The sequence below is a fragment of the Muscardinus avellanarius genome (assembly GCF_963383645.1).
Source record: "Muscardinus avellanarius genome assembly, chromosome: 4".
NCBI lineage: Eukaryota > Metazoa > Chordata > Mammalia > Rodentia > Gliridae > Muscardinus > Muscardinus avellanarius.
This window is the reverse complement of record NC_137789.1, coordinates 9961109-9983292: the sequence shown is the minus strand read 5'-3', so window position 1 is coordinate 9983292 and position 22184 is coordinate 9961109. Positions and strand designations below refer to the sequence as shown.

Below are 22184 nucleotides of genomic sequence, written 5' to 3'. Positions count from 1 at the left end.
ATGATACTGGGGGTGGAAACCCAGGGGCATTCTACCTCCAGGCTGCACTCCCATACCTATTTTATATTTTATTTGTAAGCAGGGTCTCACTATGTTGCTGAGAGGCTCAGCATGAGGCTGGCTTCGAACCTGCGCAATCCCCCTGTCTCAGCCTCACAAGCACTGGGATTACAAGTGTGTGCCATCACGCCCAGCTGGACAAAATAAGACATGCAGGAAGGGAATTTGACTGATGGCTTGATTTGCCTGAGAAAAGCTCCAGGACATACCTTTGGAAAATGCATGCGGGAGATGGCTCTCCTGCATAATCTCTGTCCCATCTGGGGGAACCTGCACAAGCAAATGAGAGAAATATGTCATGCCTCACCAATATATGTGACATCAGCAGTGATGGCATGAAGAAGGTTCAAAGAGCTGGTGTCCCGCCTCAGCAGAGATTCCAACCAGAGCAGCCACGCAGCATATCAGCCCTGCACAACTTGTCATCACATCCCAAGGGAAAGCAAGAAATAGTCTAATAGCTTCTAACTGCTGTCCCCTCTTACACAGGACAGACCTTCAGTGGGTCTTTAGTGAAAGGTGAGGCCATCGTAACTCAATAGCATCAAACTGAGTTTCTGAAAGGAAGACTAACGTCTCCTTGTGTGAAACTGGAGGAAACCAAAGTTAACTGCCCAATGCAACCAATGTTAGTTAGTGCTGCTTACTCAGTAACCTCAGGAATTAAATCATTGGCCTAGACCCTCTTCCATTAGTGTATTTCAAGGCACTTCTACTATAAAGTAGTAAGCAAAAGACATTGGCGGGGGAGAATAAAGGCACAGCCGCATCACTGGGGAAGAGCTGCAGCTGATTAATATTCTAAACTCTAAGGCAGACTCTGATGATGTGCAGAGATGGTGTCAATACTTGTAATAGACAGGCTCCTCCATGAGACTGGATTCCACGACTGCCAATCACTACCCAAGACAAAGAGAGGAATTTAGACTTTCAGATTGAGCTGGTTGATTTGTAAGGAGAAAATTGTGGGTGTGTGAGGGAGGGTTAGAAGTGAGGTTTGGGGAGAAAATAACAAGAGGAAGGAAGAAACTCGTAACCACTACCGTTTTAACAACGCCCTTATTTTTCTGCAAGTAGCTATCAAAATCATTCAGCAGCTTTTATAGACAGTTTTGCATCTTAATAGTAGCTGATAAACAATCTCCTTTCACATTTATGCACAGGCATCTAAAAAAAAATGGTGACTTTTTTCTACTAAAAAAAAAAATACCACATTTCTCTCAAGGAAAGAAATGAAGTCAAAATCATCGCCCAGGCGCACACTGGCATTTAAGAAGCGCAAGCTACTGACAGATGGTTAATGGTCTGAGTATCAGCAAAATCAAAGCAAGGAAATTGCTAAAAGGCGTCTAATCGTTCAAAAGATAATTGCGTATAGCAGTTCTCCTACATTTACTTGCTACTGGTGTTGACATCAGTTGAGATACTCGGTACATCTTGGGAAGGCCGCTTGTTCAAACTTCACAGATTTTCTGCAAAAGATGTTAAAAAAAAGATGGACCATATATCAAAAAATAGAAAAAATGATGCCAAAACAGATGGCATCTACTAATTGCACTAGTCAGATTTGTTTTCCGAAATAGTACAAAGATGTAGGGTTGAAGGCAGAAGAGCAGATTGTAGGGTTTCAGTAAGGTTGTGTCTGTCTCAATGATTTTAGACCCTATTCCCCATTGTCTGAGAGCATTGGAATAATTTTCTGTAAATAAGCACAGCATTTTATTTGGGAAGGCTAGACTCACCAAGGATGATTTGTCATCCAAATAAAAAAAGTGAGTTATCTAATTGAGAAATCTAAAAAACGACGACTCTCAGAGTACCCCAAACACATCTGATTTGTATTTAATTCATCCAGTGCAAATCAACCTCATTATCAAGTTTCCAACAGTGCTTGGGGTCTGGTGTTTGTCTTTTTCCAAACAACTAGAACAATTGACAGGTAGTCACAGAGCTCAGTGTTTTTTTTTTGTGTGTGTGTGTGTTTTTTCATTGTTATCAGCCCGGACATTCCTAAATAGTATAAGCAGCTTTGCACTAAAAATAGTAGTAGAGGGGCTGGGCAGATTGTAAAACTTATTTCCTATGAACATATAATTTACTTTCTCAATTACAAATTAAGCTCATATCAAAGTGGGCAAATTATGTAAACTTTGATCATCTGTCTCTCATCCACTAAATAAACCTTCCACTGACTACTGAAGTTTGCAAAGGTCACTGGCCTTATAGTTTGTAAAGTAGGACTACTTTCCTTTTTCACTCACTACCTCTTATTCGCATTTATTTTAAACATGATAACTAGTAAAATATTTATTTTATAGCTATCATATAATAACTTGCTCAGACTAATCCTTAAGCTCCAAATTAATTATTTCAATAAATTACATACAAACCTTGTTAAGAAATATAGAACCCGATTCTGGAACCTTTTAAAGAGGTCAGGAGAATTTTTTGGCATTCCTTGGAAGATCTCTAAATTTATAAATTTATACACATTTATAAATTTCAGTTGTAAATACTGTAAATATTATTTCAACTGTAAAATAATCTTGTTTTCAATCTACTATATTAGTATGTCCTTTTTCACTTTCAATTTTGATCAATATAAGTTGAATATGCCCAGCCCCAAATTATTCTGTTAGTATTTCTCAAGCATTAAGCTTATTTTTAAGTCTGTAAATCCTACAGTAGAAAGCAAGGTCATATTGTTATAGCTAACAAATATCTGTAGCCATCTACAAGCATTATACTGATAGTTAACTGAGAATTAGTAACAGTGAAAACTTAAGTTACAGGTCTAAAACTTTTCAAGAAACAGATTGTCTACCAGTTCTATCAAAGCAATACATGTGTTCTGAAAAACGATAAGGCCATACATGTTCCTTCCAGAGGGAGTTCCCAGTCTCTTCTTCCAATTCACAAATGACAAAATAATTACGGAAGCGTGAAGCCTCTGGTGGTTGATAGAGGAGAAATCCACGACTGACTGAACCGTTCTTCGGCTGAAGTAACATCAAATGTCAGCAGGTGCAGACGTCTCTTGATTAAGAAATTCCCATCCTCCCTTCTACTAGACCCTGTGCACCTCCTTGCCTTTGCAGAGAAGTTGGCGTTCGGTGGTCTCTTGTACTTTGGGTTGTTTCCTAGAATAGAAAAGTGTGTGGTTCTTGGGAAAGTCAGCCTTACAACCCTTCTTGTTTTCTTTCAAAATCAGCCTGCGTAACCAGAGGCAGGGCCGTGGCACTGTGAGGTCATATTTCCTGCCGGGTTCCCATCAGTGGTATTCATGCTGAGGAGCAGGGTGAGGGCTTCAGATAGTCTTCTGGTTCCACAGTAGGGGACCCACAGCCCACAGGGGAGGCCAGCTGGGTTCAGTGTGGCTAGTGAAGGAATGCTTTTCTGTGCAAAACTCTTCACCCCTAGCCGTAAGATCATGAGAAAACCCTTTAGCAAAGCAGTGCTCTTGCCGATCATCTCCTGGTCAAGTGCATTCCCATGCCTTTTACCCAAGTTACTTAAACGAACAATGCACAGATGCTACTAAGTTCAAAGTGCTAATACGTAACAGGGAGCATGATTTTCTGAAAATTGCTCTAGTGATCATGTGTAGATCCAACAAAGGAGAGATTTAAAAAAAAAAACTCTACGGGTAGCATTTTATGTTTTATATTTGTATTTGATTAGAACCAAGAACATGATGCTATTTGTGGATCCCTACAGCTCGCTATTTAAGTGATAAAGGAAATGTGTATCCCCGGAGCGCCGAGAACTGAGTTAGCCTTGGGTAGTGAAAAACCTGCAGGCTTTGGCGTCACACAGAGTGAGATTCAAACCGTCTCCACTGGCTGAGCTTTGTGGGGTTTGTGAGTGGCAATGTTCTCAACTGCAAATTTAAAAATGTGTACTGCATGAGGCAGCTTAGGGAATTGAGTGATAGCTGAGGGAAATGAGAAAGAGTTGAGTCCTCAGCATGAACATGTAGTATGCCTTCCTCCCTGGTTCACTGTAAGCTGACTTCTTTTCTGAGGCTGACAGAAAAGCCAGTTAAGCAATAATGATCTTATCAAGTGTGTTCTGGCAGTCTCTAGGACACTGGCACTGCACTCGAGCTGTACAAACAAGACCTTAGTTAAAGCTCACCAAGTTTCAGAACGCCAGTGCCATGGTTATTCACAATAGATGGAGGTTTACAGTCCACCCGTCTCTCCTGTTCCACTGCCAAGGGTCAGAGCTAGAACTCCAACCCCATAGTTCTTGCTCTTTTGTCTTAAGGCCTTCTCTTCTACTTTGAGTTTTTGAAATCAGCGTTTCTGCTGCCCCAGAATGACCCCCTAATAGCTAAAGAGCTTTCTTTCTTACCTCCCTACTGACCGACTGAGGTCTACACCCCTTCTCTTCTTTCCATGCTTGAGTTGATTCTCCTCCTTATCAACATAGTTTTCAGCTAGAACATAAACGTGAAAAGGGTAGAGATACCAAATGTGGTAGCCCACAACTGTAATCCCAGTGACTTGGGAGGCTGAGGAATGAGGATTTTAGGTTTGAGGTCTACCTGTGCAGCTCAGCAAGACCTTTTTTCAAAAAAAAAAAAAAAAAAAAGCTGGATATATAGTTCAGTGATACAGCACTCCTGTGTTTAATTTCCAGTCAGCAAAAATGGGAGCAGAGAACATTGTCATTTTTTCCCCATTTCTAGCCCCTGTATCAAGAATAGTGTAAATCTAGCATGGTGGTGCACACTTGTAATCCCAGCATTCAAGAGGCTAAGACAAGAGGATCGTGGTTCGCAGCCAGCCTCAGCTACTTAATGAGGTCCTTTTCAACTCAGTGAGACCCAGTTTCAAAATAAAGAATAAAAAAAAACTAGGGCTGAGGGTGTAGCTCAGAGGTAGAATGCTCAAGTTTCATCCCCAGTACCACACACACACACACACACAAAAAAAAAAGAATAGTGTATACCATCCATTACTATTTGTAGAATCAACAAATAATGAATTAAAACTCAGGCAAATATAACTTCAGAACCTTAGTTCTATATGCTAGAACCAGTGTTTCTAGAAGCATATTCCAGGATATACTCAATCTGGAAGTTGTTGGGGGTCTAGTAATTTTATTGTATCATTTATACCACATTAAATATATATCTCCAAATCATAGTGGTTTATAGTAATAAACTCTTACTTTCCTACTTGTTGGCATCATAATGTGTCAGGTTGGCTAAAATAATCTACATTTTTCAGAATTCCTTCCTCTGTATGTTCTAGTTAGGACAGACCATAAAAGCAATGTGAACAAGATTGAGAAGGTAGACACAGGGAGCTGCACTTACTATTCAAAGGTGTGTATGGGTCAGGCTCTGCCTCACCTCATGAACATGCTCACAGATCTTTTGGCTTGATGTATGGACTGAGTCTAAAGCTCCAGTCCCTGTTGGATGACTTCGACTGGCTTCACAAATCCTGGCCCAGGAGTGGGTGTGTCTCTGCAGCAAGTCCATGATCTTCTCTTGAAAGACCAGAAGAGGCCATCATGACACACAGTGATGGACAGATGCATATTATAACTGTCTCTTGGTGGATTCCAGTTTTCCCTGCTCCCACCATGCCTGCCTTTCTGAGCCTGGTCAACTGTCCTTTGACTTTCAGTTTCGTTTCCCTTATAAGAAAGAGTCAACCTGAACTTTCTTACCAGAGTCCAAATTGTTTGAGGTTCAATCTCTGTTTAAAGCAATTACACATTCTAAACCAATCCTACTTGTTTTGCTTATTGATTAGCACACCTTGCTCTAGGACGGCTGCATATTTACTATCACTTTGATACTTGATCTGTCATTCTTAGAGCAAGAGGATTAGCCCCTTCAGGGGATAGCCCCTTAATCTAGAGGGGGGGGGGAAGCTTGCAGAAGCACATTAATGGCTTCCAAAACTTCGTTTTAGAAGCAGTATCTGAAATTTCCACTCATACGTTTTTGGTCAAAGCATGTTGCACGGCCAAGCTCAATGTCAATGGAGTAGGGAAGTACTGTAAGTCTCAGGGAAGTGGGTGGGGACATGTAGAAGAAATGTACTGAGAGGCAGGAGTAAGCGGGAACAATAGTCTAATTCCCTGCACTCCACCTTCATCACAAATATTTGTATTTCTCCCTCTGACTTAAAAAAACAAACAAACATTTGATCCCTTTTCTCTCCTGGAAGGACATTCCACAATCCCACTCAGCTCTGGTACTAGACTTCAAGTCCAGGATTTCACAACACTGTCTACATTAGCGTGGTTCCTCTTGATGTAGTAATTTCTGAAACATCACCCCCCCACCCTGCCCAACATTTAATATTGGAACAGAGACAGATTAACTCCCACCCAAACTCTCTCATTTAGAAAGAGGAGTGATGGGATTCAGAGGAGGTTATGGAACAGAATTATCTGGAACTGTGAGAACTCCATGCCTCATGAGAGCGGAACAGTCCTCAACAGGACCCTGGTTTTGCTCCCAGGTGTGGCCACTCAGGCGATCATTTGTGATTCTTTGCTCTAACCTCTGGAAAATAAAGGTGCTTCTTTTTCATTCTTCTCATTGACCATCTCCAAAGATAAGAGAATATGCCTTCTTGGATGCCGAGTACCTTTTCAACCAACCTTCTGTAGAAGTTGGAAAGTGGAAAGATACTTTGAAACTGTGACTGGTCATGATCACTGGGAATTCAAACCGGCACCTCTTTGATTGTACACTCTATCAAAAATACAGTGAACACCTTTTTCTTCTCCATTTTACTCCATAAAGTTTCCTGGGCCCATATCTGCACCAATTCTTTTGAGAACTTAATTATCTCTTCATTTTGATTACTGGTACTTGGAATTACCAGATTACCCACTTCTTGAGTATCTGTCAGATGCCATATGAAAAATTCATGGACATGGTTTTTGAAGAAATTTCAAACTGGTTTTATGGAAGTAGAATATCATGTTGATTATATAAGTTGTGAGGAGACTGTAAAATCAGAGTGAAACTAGGGGAGGTAAACTAGCCTGTAGGTAATATGGGCGTAGGGGTGGGAATTACACTTATCAGGAGTTAAAGGACATGGTAATAATTCAGGTTTGAGTGAGTCATATTCCAAAAAAAGAAAAATCAGAAAAATGTCAAACCAGGATAGGTTTGTGTGCACTAGCTTATTTGACTGTCTTTATAATAATAATGGAACATCTCATGTCCCATTAGTGATAAAAGGATAAACTCTTTTAATTATTTCTTTTGATTTTTAGAATCTGCAGTTTCTACACAGTCAAATTCATTGCAGTATTTAGTATTTTCATTATTCTCCTTTAGATTTGGCTAACATATAATTCCTATTCTCGAACTTCACTTGTTGCTCATGTGTCTTTTTAGGATTTGTACACCATTTTCTGAAACTAGAATTCCTTTTCGTCAAAAACGTTATAGACATATCCCTACTCAGCGTTCATATTCAAATTGCAGGGTTTTGTTTTGTTTTTGAGAGTGAGAGTGAGAATGAAATAGAGAAAAACATTTAAAATGAGGGTTGCAGTGGAGGGGGCTTCTAGAAAGTAGACTGATTAGCAAATCATCCTTCTAATTAGGTCTTAGTAAAATTATACGTCTAGGGTGGCAGCAATAGTGTTTGGTTCATCTTTATAATCTCTAGTAGCAAACACAGGGCTGGGAGAAAAGTAAATCCTCAGAAAATGTGTGTTTTCATGAACTCAGAAAGAGCCAACCTGAGACTTCTTTCAGAGATTATAATGACTAGACAAGCAAGTTTCTGAAAAAGAGTGAAGAAAGACCGTTTGGAAACACCTGGCATTAGTACATCAAAGATCATCTGCAAAACATGCTAATCTTCTTCTATCTGAGTTAATTCTTGTCATAACTCTAGGCAGTAGATTTAAAACTCCCACTGACATGAGGAAAAGTGAATCACAGAGGTATCTAGCCCCAAACACACTGGTGATGGGTCAAGTCTAACATATAATCCCTGGTCTTAGCTCAAATTCCTGGCTCTGGTAGGCTTTATTATTTTCAATTGCTGTTAAAAAAATAGCAAGAAGCAAGTTAATAGGCTGATTTTCTACAAATGTGCGGTTTTCTGTGATACTCAGGATACCTATAATTAAAAAAAAAGAAAGAAAATCAAAAGGTATTTGCCCTTAGCCTGGCAAAACTGGCTCTGTTGAATGCTTTGCAAAAATGCAGAACAGGAAGTAATCTAATACCTGACCACGGAAGTGTGTTGCTTTAGAATTTTTACTAAGACAAACTAGGGACTGTGGCAATGCTTGTGCTGACAAATTCTCTGCCTCTGATTTCTCCCCCCCCCCCATCTCCCGCATTCCTTGAGAGGGGAAACTGTCCTATCTGAATATCTAGGTGCTACCTTGGAGATGTTGGTATTATTTTTTTAGTCCTGGCTGAGAGGCTAAACACTGAAGCAAATTACAAGTGACTTTGCATGTTCCTTTATTCTAAGAATTTCCCTATATCCAAATTACCCCTTGGTATGTTAGGCTACTGGACTACGTTGTTGGATGTCTTCAGATCAGGAATTAAGCTGATTCCTTGTTATGTCCCTTGAACCTAGCACCGTACTTGACATACTGCTGATTTTTTATAAATGCTTTTGGGAAGGAAATTAAAGTAAGATTATGCTTTATTGTTAGCATTTGAATCAAAACTGTAAAGAATGATAAGACATTGATAATCATAAAGTCTGCCTAGAACCCTTATTTGAAGCTCATTCATCTTTCAGAGTATAGATGTCGCTCCTTTATGTGTTTTTTCCTGACTTATCTGATTTAAATGCATATATTCCCATAGGGTCTCTATTTCTAACAGATTTATATTTAGGTTCGTATGGCATTTGTGTCCGTATGGCATTTGTGTTCATATGTTTCTGTGTCCGCCTCCCTAGCTTTATTTCTTTTCCTGTTTCCTTATTTCACATTGCCCAGTTTCTAGCATTGGGTAGAATACTATGGACTAAATATTTGTGTCCCCTAAGTTGATATATCGATGTACATTAACAAACATATCAAAGCCAATCACTAAGCCAAACATGAGAAGGAGGGAGTGGGAGGGAAGAGGGTGGGAACTGCGTAAGGGCGAATTGGGTGATGATGTGTGCATGTATGTCTCCGCCATCTTGTACTCCATTAAGAGGTACAACTACAATGCACTAATAAAAACAAAATATTATATATATAGGTATATATATATATATATATATATATATATTACTAATTATGTGAAAAGGCTATTAAAAGTACCCTTTCTTTTTCCATAAAACAAAAAAAGTAAATTTATATATTGAAGACCTAATCCTCAATATGTTGGCATTTGGAGTGGGGCCTTTGGGATAAAGCAAGATCATGAAGGTGGAGCCCTCATGAATGAGATTATCTCTCTATCAGACTCACAGAATGGACACAGTCAGAAAGTGACCAACTGTAAACCAGAAAGAGAGTTCCAAGTACCAAACTGGCTGGCATTTTTATCTTGGACTTTAGTACTGTTTGAAATAAATTTACATTGTTTAAGTTATCTAGTTTATGATATTTTTGTTTTAGCAGTCCAAAGATGCTATATGAATGGAGGTCTTACTCATAAGCAAATGAACGATGAATGTATAGATGTGTGCATACTGTCTGCTCTATTTGAGGATGCCACTGAATTGCTGCTTTTTCTGTTCTCAAGGAGAACAATGATCACTAAGAGATCGAAAGTGTTAGTTACTGTTAATTTGTTATAGGTGCTATCTATGTTCTTTGTTGACTGTCTCTAAAAGCCAACACCCAAGGAACCAGGAATAAAAATGTTAGGACAGTATCTCACTAGATTTGCATGTTAGGACAGTATCTCACTAGATTTGCATCTTGTTTGGCTTATTTTTCTACTTTGTTAAACCAGGAAGTGTATTCCCAGCTTTATTGGGTGGCTTTAAGTTGTAATTTAGAGTCACAAGAAGACAGTTGCATTGAATGTTAGTTAATTTAGTGGACTAACTCTCATTTTCTTTCTTTCAAGAAGCATTATTCCAACTTTGCTTTAGAGAAAAAGCACACTCACTTCCATCTCTAAGTTCATGAGATTTGAGCCAATCTCCATTCTCATGAACCCGAGTGGGAATTGTCCCACGTCTATTCCAAATCAGTACAAGACCATTACCACCACTCTTGATTTAGGGTTGGAAACTCAATTTAATGAAGGCTGATGGGAGAATTACTTTCAGGACTTGTTTTTATGTTCACTAGAATGTTACATTGACAAGTCCGAAACTGCTGAGGACCAAGATGTGAAGGTTAAGAATCAAACTAACTTCTCAGACAGCAGAGCGACCGATGTTATAATTTGATCTCTTAAGCAAACTCTTATTAATTCCCTGAATGAATAAATTCCTTCAATTCTGAAGACTATTTCCATTAAATATCTAACTGAACCCTACCACCCTGCAGGTCTGAAACCTTTGTGTACATAAGAATCTTTTGGGGGTAGTCTGCTAAAATGCAGTCTCCAAACTCAAGATAAAGATTAGGACCCAGGAACTTGCATTTTAATAAACATCCCAGATTTGTATAATGCAGATGGTAGTTGGTACAAAACTTGAGAAATGCTGATACTGTGAGAAAAAGTGATGCTAATGAACCACAAGAATGAGAGGAGGTGCCACACATCAACAGAGTGAAGAGTCCCTCCTTCATCCTGGTATTGCAAAAGGGCAATCCATTGACAATCCGAGTGCATTCCACATTCAGCGAGGTTCTGTTTAAGGCTTGGCTTATTTCTAATTATTTCTCCCTGTTCGATGTGGCATGATCACATGTCTCTGTCTAGGGCAGCCCAAGGATCCACTTCTTGTTCTGGGGATACTTACTGATAGCATTTCCTTCCAGCCTCAAAACTACTCAGTACCTGAGGACAAATGCCACAGTAACTCCCTTGCTGCAGGGCAATTTGAACCACAATGACAAAAATTAGTTCTTTCCTACTCTTGCTGCATTTGCTGAACCAAATATATATTTCTTCTATTTTATGCCCTTCAGTAGGAGAGAGTGTGATATCTTAAAAACATTCTTGCCAAGTATGAAAGTCTTTAAAATTTCAGAAACCCAGGGGGGTTCTGAGTAGCATATGAACTGTGCGTGTGTGTGTGTGTGTGTGTGTGTGTGTGTGTGTAATATCTAAAACTCCACATCATTCTTAGGACTGGCTTATTTAAGAGAGTGGCATGTAAACCTACAGCAAATAACAATAGGAGATAGATTGAAGTGTGAACAGACGGCTCCGTGAACTTCTGGAGGGATGGTGTCTCTGTCAGTTCATACTTGGCCTGGAGGTCCAACTGTCGGTGATTAATTGTGGAACAACTATGGCTACTAGCTAGTTGATAGAGATATGGTGGCTGAGAGACAAGATAAGTGAGCTTTTTTGGCAGGTGAAGGAAGTGATGCTAATACCATTTTCAAGGATTTTTGAACACCTGGAATGGAGAGGTTTGCCCGAGGTGACTATTGCAGTGGTTCAGGCTTTCACTAAACTCGTCTACTTAAACAACAACAACAACAAAAAAAAAAAAAACCCTGAATGTTTTGATTGTCTTAGCTGATGCTAGTTATACATATTAAATAAACACACAAAGATACCCTGTTGTGTTTTACATATAGTCGAGGATTATTCGGTACTTACTAGTTTCTCTTTTCTCTTTTAAAATAGGTGACAGTTGTTAAATATTCCAGAATATTATGGTTCCACATCTGTATTTTTTAATGTTGGAGAAATTTTGATCAGTGATTTCTGCCTAACAACTGTTGCTTCAAGATAATTTCCCCACTGCTTGTTTGGTTCTGCTCAAACACAGCTGTATTTCTTTCTCTCTATATTTGGAGCCTGAGTGACTGATGGTTAACACCAACCATCTGTAAGAAGGATGTGTCGGGTGGAAGAGACGAAAGGGGACATTGTGATAGAGAGTTCTGCTACATGGTTCAGCAGTCAACACTAGTCTCTTCTCTAGCTTGTGTACCCTTGATCTGATCCTGACCTCTGAATCCACAATGCCAAAACAGGGTATGAGAACCTATATGAGGTTTCTGTTAGTTTTATCAGGTTAATTCCTCCTTTTTTTTCAGTATAAATATTATATAAATACTTTCTCCACTCTTCTGAACCAAATTCAAAGGTAATAACAAGCTGTATACACATGTTTTTAAATATCAGGACGATACAATGCTAACATAAAACACAAATATTATGGAAATAATCTATAATATAATACCATGTATATTCCAGTGCATAATATTTAACCATAAATCGCCAAAAGACATAATGAAGTAGTCAAATGCTTGCACTTAAATTTAGGTTTACCCTGAATGTAATAGCAATAAATAAAGGCTGACACAAGTGCACCCTGGCAGTGCCTCAAATAATATGAGTAGCTTTGCTGTTAGTGATATAGTTTAAAATGGAACAAACTATTGGTAATGTTCAGAAAAAAGTACAATATTCCCTTATATCACACAGTTGTTTTATTCTTGGGAAATCAAATGTACATTAAAACTTTGCAAAGATGCTTTGGTTTTACATGTGAAACTCAGTTCTAGACATAATAATGAACAACTTTTTCACCTATATAAATGCATGGAGTAAAACTAAAAAAATTCTGCATGGGCTGGAGTAACTTTTCTATGTATAGAGCTGTACTGTGTATTTTAGGATGTCTATTTTTTTTTTTTGTCTCACCTCATTAAACAGTAGCAGTGCTCTGTCCCAATCATATGATAACAAAAAATACCTTGCCCCCGACCCTGACCTCTTTCCAAAGTGCCCTCTAGAGGTGGTGTAAATCCACAGAGTCACTAGCCCTCTACAGTCCATTCGGGTCACTCATTTATATAAGACCTCATTTACATTTTATTCTTTCAAGTTGCATTATCAAAAGGACTTCTTGTTAATTCACAATTAAAATGGAAGGATAATTTTTTGGGGGGTGGATTGGTGGATTTTCAGGTAGTGGAGGGTGGATAGAATATGTGCTATCCTTTATGTATATAGTATATTTAAATGACAAACACTCTCAAGTTTTCAGTGGTATATAATTATATTTTCTCACTCACTAGCTTATATTTCAGCAGGGGTTCTGCCTCGCTTCAGTAACATTTACCTCTAGGTTGAAAGTTAGAAACTTGCTTGCTGATACTGGTACTGCTGCTGGACAAGAATTTCCTCATTTTCAACATTATTAGCAACCGATGATACAAACCCCCAGGAAAAAAGTTTATTTAGCATAGCTGAGGCTAGAATTCGCTCTTCAAAGGCGACTGGGAACAGGAATTTCTGATTTTGTTATCTTATTTAGTGTGAAGTTGACTTTGTCCCCAAAATTCATAAGGAAGTAGGTCATTCAATTTGGGTAAGGTGATGCTACATAAAAAAAAAATCCCAATAAATAAATATTGATTCTTAAACAATAAATATTGTTTTCCTCTACCGCATATTGGCTGGAGATTATCAGTGAGTTGCTTAGAACCTGGGTTGCTAGAACAGCTATCACCTCAAACATTGCTGTTCACTGTGCTAGGGGTAGGGTGCTTGGTGAACTGGCTTTCAACATTGCCAGCTGACCATGATCAGACTCACTTCTAGTTGCATTTTCTAGCAAATCCAATGAATACATAATGATAAGAAGGGTAGGAAGTAATTCTGTCATGTGTACAAAGGAATATTCCAGAAATATTTGATGTACTCAACTAAGGAATTCATGGTGGAAAAATTTCAAACATGGAAAGTGGTACAGATGTTGGGCAACCGAAAAAACAAGAAGACAAACATCCACTAGAGACTGTCTTATTTATATCTTTCTCTCTGTATCACCAAGCTCAGTGTAGCTCAGTAGCTATTAGCAACATAGTAGGTGCTGAATGAATGTTGAAGAAAAGGATGCTTATGAATACGGTTGCTTAATTTACCAAATTCACTCTAATTGAAGCTTAAAGAGTTACTTTGCTATTTTAACTCCACACAGTGAAGCAAGATAAATATAAGTGTCATTTGTATGCAATGGTACACTTAGAAAACTTGGGAACCAGAGTGGTACAGTGGGAAAAGAGGGAGAAAAATGTTTCATGTCAACATGACTTTGAATTTGGTCACTCATGAGTTTGCGCTAAGCAGGGACACTATTTCTTGTGCCTCGTTCAAACTTTGGGCCATGGTAGGTACTCAGTAAAAGTAGTTCTTGCTATCCTTAGCTGTGTAGCCTTGCAGATCACCTCAATGCAGCATGGATTTTTCAGCAGTTAAAAAGTGCTCGCGCGGGCACACACACACACACACACACACACACACACACACACACACAGTAATGTGGAGTGCAGTACAATTGTGCACTTGTGATTGTCATGTGATATATTTACAGCAGTGTCTGCCACAAACAATGCATTCAACAGACTTTCATGCACTTGGTAACATTTGCTCTCTTCTTAATGTGGAATGGAATGAGCATCTAAAAAAAAGTATTCAGTGCTTTTACAAAAGTTTGCTTAGAGACCTAGGGAGAGGGGTTTTGGGGCATTTGGCACCACTAAAAATTTCAGTAATAATCAAAGGGGCTTTAGTCTTTATCTCTCAAAAGTTAAACACCTAATAATCGCCAACGGGCGCCCAGTGAGCAGGTTCTTTTTTTTTTTTTTCCTTTCCTTTCTTTCTTCCTTTTTTTTTTTTTTTTTTTTTTTTTGCTATCCAGGGCCACTCCCGCTAGCCGACAGCCAACTGCCGCTAAGCCCCGCCTCCCAGGGCGGCCGCCCAATCAGCGGAGCGGCCCGAGCCCAACCCTCGGAGTCACGTGGCGCGGCCGGGCCCGCTTCCGGCGCGTCGCGGGCGGCTGACGTCGACTGGCCCGGCGTCGCGTCAGGGCTGGCCGGCGGCGGCGGCGGAGCTGGAGGCGGAGGCGATGGCAGCGGACCCGGAGCGGGCTTGAGGGCTCGGACCCAGCTCCCTCCCGCGCACTCTCGGGCCGACCCGGCGCCGCCTTCGCGCCCGCTCCGCGCCTGCTCCCTCCCCGGCCCTGCCCGGGCGGAGGCGGAGGCCCGGGCTGGCCGCCCTGCTCGCGCCCCGGCTCGGCCCCGGACGGCCCGGCTGCTGTGCGGAGAGGAGGCCGAGTCGGTAAGAGGCGGCGGCGGGCCCGGCGGCGGCTGCCCCGCCGGCCGCCCGGCCGCCCCCCGCCCGCGCCCCTCCCGGCCCGCCCGGGATCCCGCCGGCCCATTGTCTGGGCGCCGCCGCTCCCTCCCTCCCTTCCTTCCCCCCTGCTGAGGGCCGGCGGCTGTCAAACCTGCGGCGCCCGGCGCGGGCCCGCCCGCCAGCCTTTCCTGCAGAGCCCGCCGCCGCTCCGGTCCCGCCTCGCCTCCCCCCTTTCTAGTTATTTTTCTGGCCTCGCGGTCATTCCCGGGGCTCGCTTCACTTTCTTAGTGTCCGTGTCTCCCTAACAGGTTTTCTCTTTCCTCCTGCTTGTCATTACACAACTTCCACCATCCTTTGATTTTATTTATTTATTTTTGCTGTTTTTGCTTTTTTCGCTTTCCACTGTCTGTATTTCTTCCCGTGTCCTCTGCCGCCCCTCTTGCTTCAAGTTCTTTTCCCCCAGTAGATTGTCTTATTTTGTAAAAGTTCCTTACTTCAAATCGCTTCTCATCATTCCCTCTCTCCACGAGAAAAAGGAAATAAGGCCCCCCCCCTTTTTTTTTTCTGGTACCTTGTTCCTAAGTGTCACCGTGGTGGAGTTTTATTTCTTTTTATGGTTGTTAACTTTTGACGCTAGAAAATGTTAGTGAATGGTGAACTACCCCCCTCACTGAGTTCTTCCTGTAAAGAACAGCAAAAATTCTTTTTTGATTTCTACACACACACTTAAATATCTTATGTGTTGCACACCTACAAGACTTCTATTAAAAATATTCAAATGTTGTTTTCTTTACACCAAATACAGGCAGGCCAAGATTCCTCTTAACTTTTTAATGCCGTAATATTTTCTCAGGCCCACAGGAGGAGATTTTTCCCTGTACCCCTCACACTATGAGCATTTAAGCTTGATATCACTGTTTACACGCGTGTTGATGCTGTTTTTTTCCTCTTACCAATCAGATTCTTTCCAAGAGAGAGGAAGTGGCTGTTACAATTTTGTTTGCTACCCTGTTTTGACTAGTTAAATTGTGACTAACCCATTATAAAAAAAAATAAAGTTGTTTTTTCTCCTTGTTACACTGGGGGACTCAGTCATTAGTAGTATTAAATATCAGATCTATCTTTTCCAATAATAATAGGCTTACATTCTTCATTACCAGCTATACTTTGATTAGACTATATGAAAATGTATTCATATTGCTCAAATACTTATTAGTGACAAAAGAGGCCACCCCAAATGTGTTTGGTGGTCAAAAGGAGAGTAAGTCGTTTTTACACGTGAATGAGCTAGAGAGAAATAGGTACTCCTTTGCAATTTTGTTTAACTTTGCATCCACTTTTAACATCAGTGTAGGTGCTTATATTGAAATGCTGTAGAAATGTAGAAATAAATTCTCAAAGAAAATCTCTAATATCGTTGCTTACTAAATGTAAAGTATAAGAAAAATCTCTCCTGCACTATACGTCAAACTAAAATTATTGAGTTATTTGCTGCGAGGGGGGAGTCCTAGGTAAAGAGACATCCCAGTCACAAGAGGAATTACTGCAATCCTCACTGGCACAGGAGTATGTCTACCATTTCTTCCATTCTCTGTGTGTTCCAAGTTTCATATCTAGTGTTTTGTATTACAAAGCACCGAAATATCTCTTGAAACTAAATGAAAAACTTGATTAACTTGTTCTCAAGAATTTCAGTAATCATCTTCCAGAAAACTCAGCTGACTTAATTTTTACGATGGAGAATCATCTTTAACTGTCCCTGTGAGGAATTTTCTTAGGCATTTTCAAGTTAAAATTTAAAGCACTTTAGTCATTAGTAAATTTGAGCAGCCCATCTATTTATTCTTCTTAGCTAGTTAATCTTTCCTGTGTCCCTTTTCTTAATTCCTTATCAAGATTGCCTATGGTTTGCATGTTGGACATCAATATTAAGGCTTTTAGAAATTGGCAACTATTTTAACTTTTCATTTATTGTTTAAAAATTGTTTAATTTTGGCTTTTTCCTTACACTATGTTTCTTATGTATTTTTTCCATTGGAATCTAACTTTGTTTTTTCCTCTTGAGGTAGTGAAAAGAAAATCTGAAGAATAGGATCTCAAGATGAGTAAAAAGCCCCCAAACCGTCCTGGAATCACTTTTGAGATTGGTGCTCGTTTGGAGGCACTGGACTACTTACAGAAATGGTATGGAAAATAGAAATTTGACTTGAAGTATGATACCTATAGCATTACATATGGTAATTGTTATTCTGTTGATGGTAACAGAAACATCAGTATATTCATATTTTTGAATATATGTGGACATTGGGTTCTTAGTTTTCAGGATTTGCAGGGTTAGCATTTAAAAACAAAGTTATTTAGTTCGACCATTTTAGGTACTGGAGAACTGGAAATAATTATCTACATTGTGAGGTGTATAAAGAGGATTGATTGGCACCCTTCTCATATACTTACCATGAACTGTGTTGGGGGAGACAAAGAGGGAATTAATCAGATAATCCATTTCTCAGGTTTTAGATAAATGATCTCTTTTCTTGTCTGTCAGAGGTGGCTTTTCAATTCTACTGAGTGTATTAATGGTTAGCCTGGTATTTTGTTCATAGTGTGTGCTTTCAGAAATATCTGCACTATTCATTGTCTAAAATGTAAATTGCACTTAACTCCCTCCTCCCTGAAAGGGCAGAACCCAAGGCAGGTTTATATGGTTTCTAGAACTAGGTACACAGTCCTCTCAGCACTCTTTTTTCTTCCCATGTTCTGGCCATTTATGGTTGGTGGTAAATTTGAACATTCCCCCATGTACCCTTTATGCTAAGTTGTAGGAAAGTTGATAAAATGGAATAGAGCCGCCATCTGAAAAGGAGAGAGGAGAAGCTACCTGCAGGGTCACCAGCGGTTGTCGGAGTCAAGGTAATTGCCCTTTCTCCTGGGGAACGTGTTCCTCATTTGGGCTAGCTGACCTCTAGTTCTGTTCTCTTGACCAATCTCTTGTTGGCATGCTCAGGCTCTACCCTGAGAGGGCTTTCAGAGAGGGTGCTTCTGGAGCTAGACTGCCTTTGCTTCTCCTAAAGCCTGTTTATTTTGGTGAGAGGCTATAGTGGTTTAGCCACTTCTAGACTTTATCAGGCTTTTTTGACATTTTCTCTTACTACCCTTCATAGTGGGCATTTCGTAAATTTGATTTTGATTGATTTACACTGTCAACTTCCTGAGTTGGCAAAGTGGCAGACAGAGAAATTGATTAGTCATGATATTTGACTGTAGACTAGCCCGGAGTGTCTGTCTCTTAATATCTAGCCTTGGAGTTCAGCACACTTTCCTGAGCGGTAGCTAGTGTCCTCAGTCTTGGTCTCTGCTTTAGGACAGTTCGATGTTACAGTTTGAGGTGCCAAGGCACAGTTATTACGCCCCTTGTGCCTCACTGCATCTCTGTGGGTAGGTAGCTCTTTTTCAGGGGCTGGCTTGTTATTCATAGGTGGATGGTGTATAATGATTCTCAGGAGGGGATCAGAACGCACCTGGGAACCAGGCAGTAGCTGCCTTCTAAGTAGCCACAATAAAAACATGTTTCTAGCTATTGCCAGATGTCCACTGGTGCTAGGGGAGGGTGGAGTGTAGGCTGTGAAATGCTCTCTGTTGAGAAACACTGTGTCCATTAGAACATGTAGCAAAAGATGTCAGTTTAGGTAGTAGCTGCCAATTCTGATTTTGATTTGACCAAAAGGAGCTTTCTATTGTGAAGTATACTATTAAATCTTGTCATAAAAGAGTATAGAAAAAAATACTTTTGGTGTCAACCTTAATTACTTATTGACTTTTTAATGTTACCAATTTTGTAAATAACTAGGTAATTCATATTAATATAGTCTTTTAGGCTTCTTAACTGATGGAGTTGTAGTTGAACTAACTTCTGGTTTTCAGAAGCACTTAGTTCATTAGCTCTCTCAGTACTTTTCAGAGATATTAACAGATTTGGTATTGATGAGAAATTTGCTTTTGATGAGGAAGTACTTTTTATTCTAACAGCTATTAAATTTATAATCTAGTAATTAAAAGGCAAATATTATAAAAAAGAACTATGCTTAAATCCACACTCAAATAGACATTCAGTGTTTTGTGCTTTTAGAATATTTGGAATTTAAAAAAAGCAAAAGTTATAGCTTCTCACCAGGAAATTCCTAAGTGCTTATTGGATAGGAAGATCTCATGCAGATGTACTCATCAATGGAGTTCAGATTTGATCTTAATGACTCCGGTAATTATGGTTGCTTTAAGTAAACTTAAGCCAGAGTGGATCTGATTTTTATGAGCTTGTTTATATAAAGATTTAGCATGCAGCTTTAAGGTGGCTCCTTGATTAAAATATGTAAGAGTATTTTAAGTAATTGAAATAAATAATTTTCTTATTGTGATTATTTTTCAATGAGGGTAGAACTAGTTAGATTTGAATAAATCTTAAATTTATCATTAATTGCTTTACCATAGAACAACTGTTAACTTGCCAAGATTTATTTAATTTTATATGTGGTATAAAAGTTCGGTCAAACAGTGTTCTTAAGATTTTATTTCTTAATGAGATAATAAACTTTGTACCTCATATCATTGCAATTTTAAAGGACCATTCTGTATTTTGTACAAATTCTGCAAATTTTTGTTTTAGTATGAGATAAAAGTATAGGATTATTAAGAAACTTTGACAGCATGAAGGCCAGAGTAATTGACTGAATATATAATAAAACCCTTCCTTCCTTCCCTCCTTTCCTCTTTCCTACTTACTTATTCTGCTTTTGTGTCATATTGAATGCTTAATCTTCCTAATTTATTCAGCTCAGTTTGGAAGATATTGAGCCATATTTGACATAAATGTGGTTTGAGCTGTTGCAGACATTGGATAGCTAGTGCTGTCTGTGTACTCAGGTCATTTACACCGAACAGTACATCTGTTATTGCAAGTAGCTTAGTACATATTAATGTATTTTATTTTGAAAAGAAGTACAGAAAAGAAATAGTGATGGTGGAATGCTCAGGAGGCCAGTATTTGTTGGTTCTTTTTGTAGAAGGCTTTTCATATATAAAATGAGAAGTGCTTTTTAATTTATGTCCTAGGAATAAAAGAATAAACTCTAAATGTGGTGGGCAGAAAAAAACTGAAGCTAAGCTCCCAGGCAGAGTTGATTTAATAGAAAGGCTTACCTATTATTAGGGAAAATATTGATTGAACAAACCATATCACAGATTCCTTAAAGTTCAGAAAGATATCCTTAAAAATTGTAAGAGCCGGGCGTGGTGGCGCACGCTTGTAATCCCAGCATTTGGGAGGCTGAGACCTGGAGGATCACGGTTCGCGGACAGCCTCAGCTACTTAGTGAGGCCTTCTGCAACTCAGTGAGACCCGGTTTCAAAATAAAGAAAAAATAGGGCAGGAGGTGTAGCTCGGAGGTCAAATGCCCCTGGGTTCCCTTCCCAGACCCGCAAAAAAAAAAAAAAAAAAAAAAAATTGTAAATTTTAAGTAATAATTTATTGCTTTTTGTGTCAAGAGTCATTGTACAGCTACATCAGAAAACCTATTGATGGTTTGATTATTTACAGTAGTAATGGATGAGGATGCTGAGAAGCCACTGAGAGATCATTTTCGTTCTAGTTTTTGGTTTTGATACTTGGATCTCTTCTAGACTAATTAAACCTAATTCTTACGAAGTAGTATATACTGCTTAAGTTTTGAAATTTTAGAGTCTCACTTAAAATATTTTTCTGCTTCTTCCTTAATAGTCTGTAAAAGGCCTTTTCTGTGTTATCTTCATCATTTTTTCTACTATAACTTTAACCACCCAGGTCTTGACATTGAGTTTTATAATCTCTTAAAGGCAGTAAAATAAGAATGAAAATGATATAGGTGTTTTGATATAATATCATATTTGAGAAAAGTCAGGGTTAAGAATTGTAGTTTTATTGGAAACACTAAGTGGATGGATTTAAATTCAGTTACTTATTAATCCTACAAATATGGATGTCCTTTACCTGGGTTTGAGTCTCAATAAAATGGAAGCAGTGTTAATTGGCTTTTATTTATAAGTTGATTTTAAGGATCAAATAAACTTAAATATTTAAACTTGCTTTAAATTCCACAAAGTTATACATAATTATAAAGCATTAAGGTAAATGCAAAGGAAGAGGGATAATTGAAAAGTAAATGGTAGAAGATCTGAAGACTTAATTGTGTAAGATTTTAAATTGAACTTTTTTTATGAACGTGAGATTATTCTGGAATTAGAAAACAATGTCACAAGAACAATCTGTAGCAGTCCTTTCCAGGTGAAAATCAAATCCTCATGTTTCCACGGAGTTCCATAATTTAGAGCACACCCTTGCCAATATTAGAGTGTCTGCTCGTTCTGAATATTGCTACTCGTAAAAGTGATGAAGCTGACTTTGACTACTGATTTAACTTCTGTCTTTTGATTGGAGTTAAAATAGTTATTTTATAGTAAGTGATTTAATTATGAAAACACAACAGGTCAAATAAGATGCTCTGCTATTAGTCTTAAAAGAAATATGAAATAGTCAATTTAAAATATTCAGATGAGTAATGCTCTTCTGACTTCTTTTGGAATATTTCTATTTAATTCTCTTCTAGATCTAAAGACAAGGAAAATGAAAGATTAAAAAATGTGGAGATGTCTCCAAGTATCAGAGTTTGATAGAACAGTATAAATTTGAATTGGCAAATGCTGTTTCCACACATTTGGAGGTTTTTGAACTGTATGGAACATTTGCAAATGTGAGTTTTTAAGATGTTCATGAACAGAATTTTAATAGTGTGGGAAAATTGAGGAAATTAAGATTGTAGCAAGTACAAATACTTTCTAATTTAAAATAAGTACATATTTTGAATAAAAAGTTTCTTTTCAAATTGAATTTAACTATTCAAAGGAAAATATTATT

The 22184-nt window shown here is 38.9% G+C and overlaps 2 protein-coding genes across 7 annotated transcripts in view; one reads left to right on the top strand and one right to left on the bottom strand.

The window, feature by feature from the left end:
* TMEM71 (transmembrane protein 71) overlaps positions 1–1496 on the bottom strand; it is a gene marked incomplete at both ends in the record, with an annotated part of 39476 nt that extends 37980 nt beyond the window's left edge. The window contains 2 exon segments of the mRNA XM_080694714.1: positions 270–330; positions 1451–1496. Coding sequence (XP_080550840.1) covers positions 270–330; positions 1451–1496 — 107 coding nt within the window.
* A 15815-nt stretch (positions 1497–17311) lies between these two features.
* The window catches only part of PHF20L1 (PHD finger protein 20 like 1), a gene marked incomplete at its 3' end in the record, with an annotated part of 72975 nt that continues 68102 nt past the window's right edge, over positions 17312–22184 (top strand). For all 6 annotated transcript variants that reach the window (XM_080693940.1, XM_080693938.1, XM_080693939.1 and 3 more), the window contains exon 1: positions 17312–17425. In XM_080693940.1, coding sequence (XP_080550066.1) covers positions 17343–17425 — 83 coding nt within the window. In that variant the 5' untranslated portion in view covers positions 17312–17342. The remainder of the gene's footprint in view (positions 17426–22184) is intronic.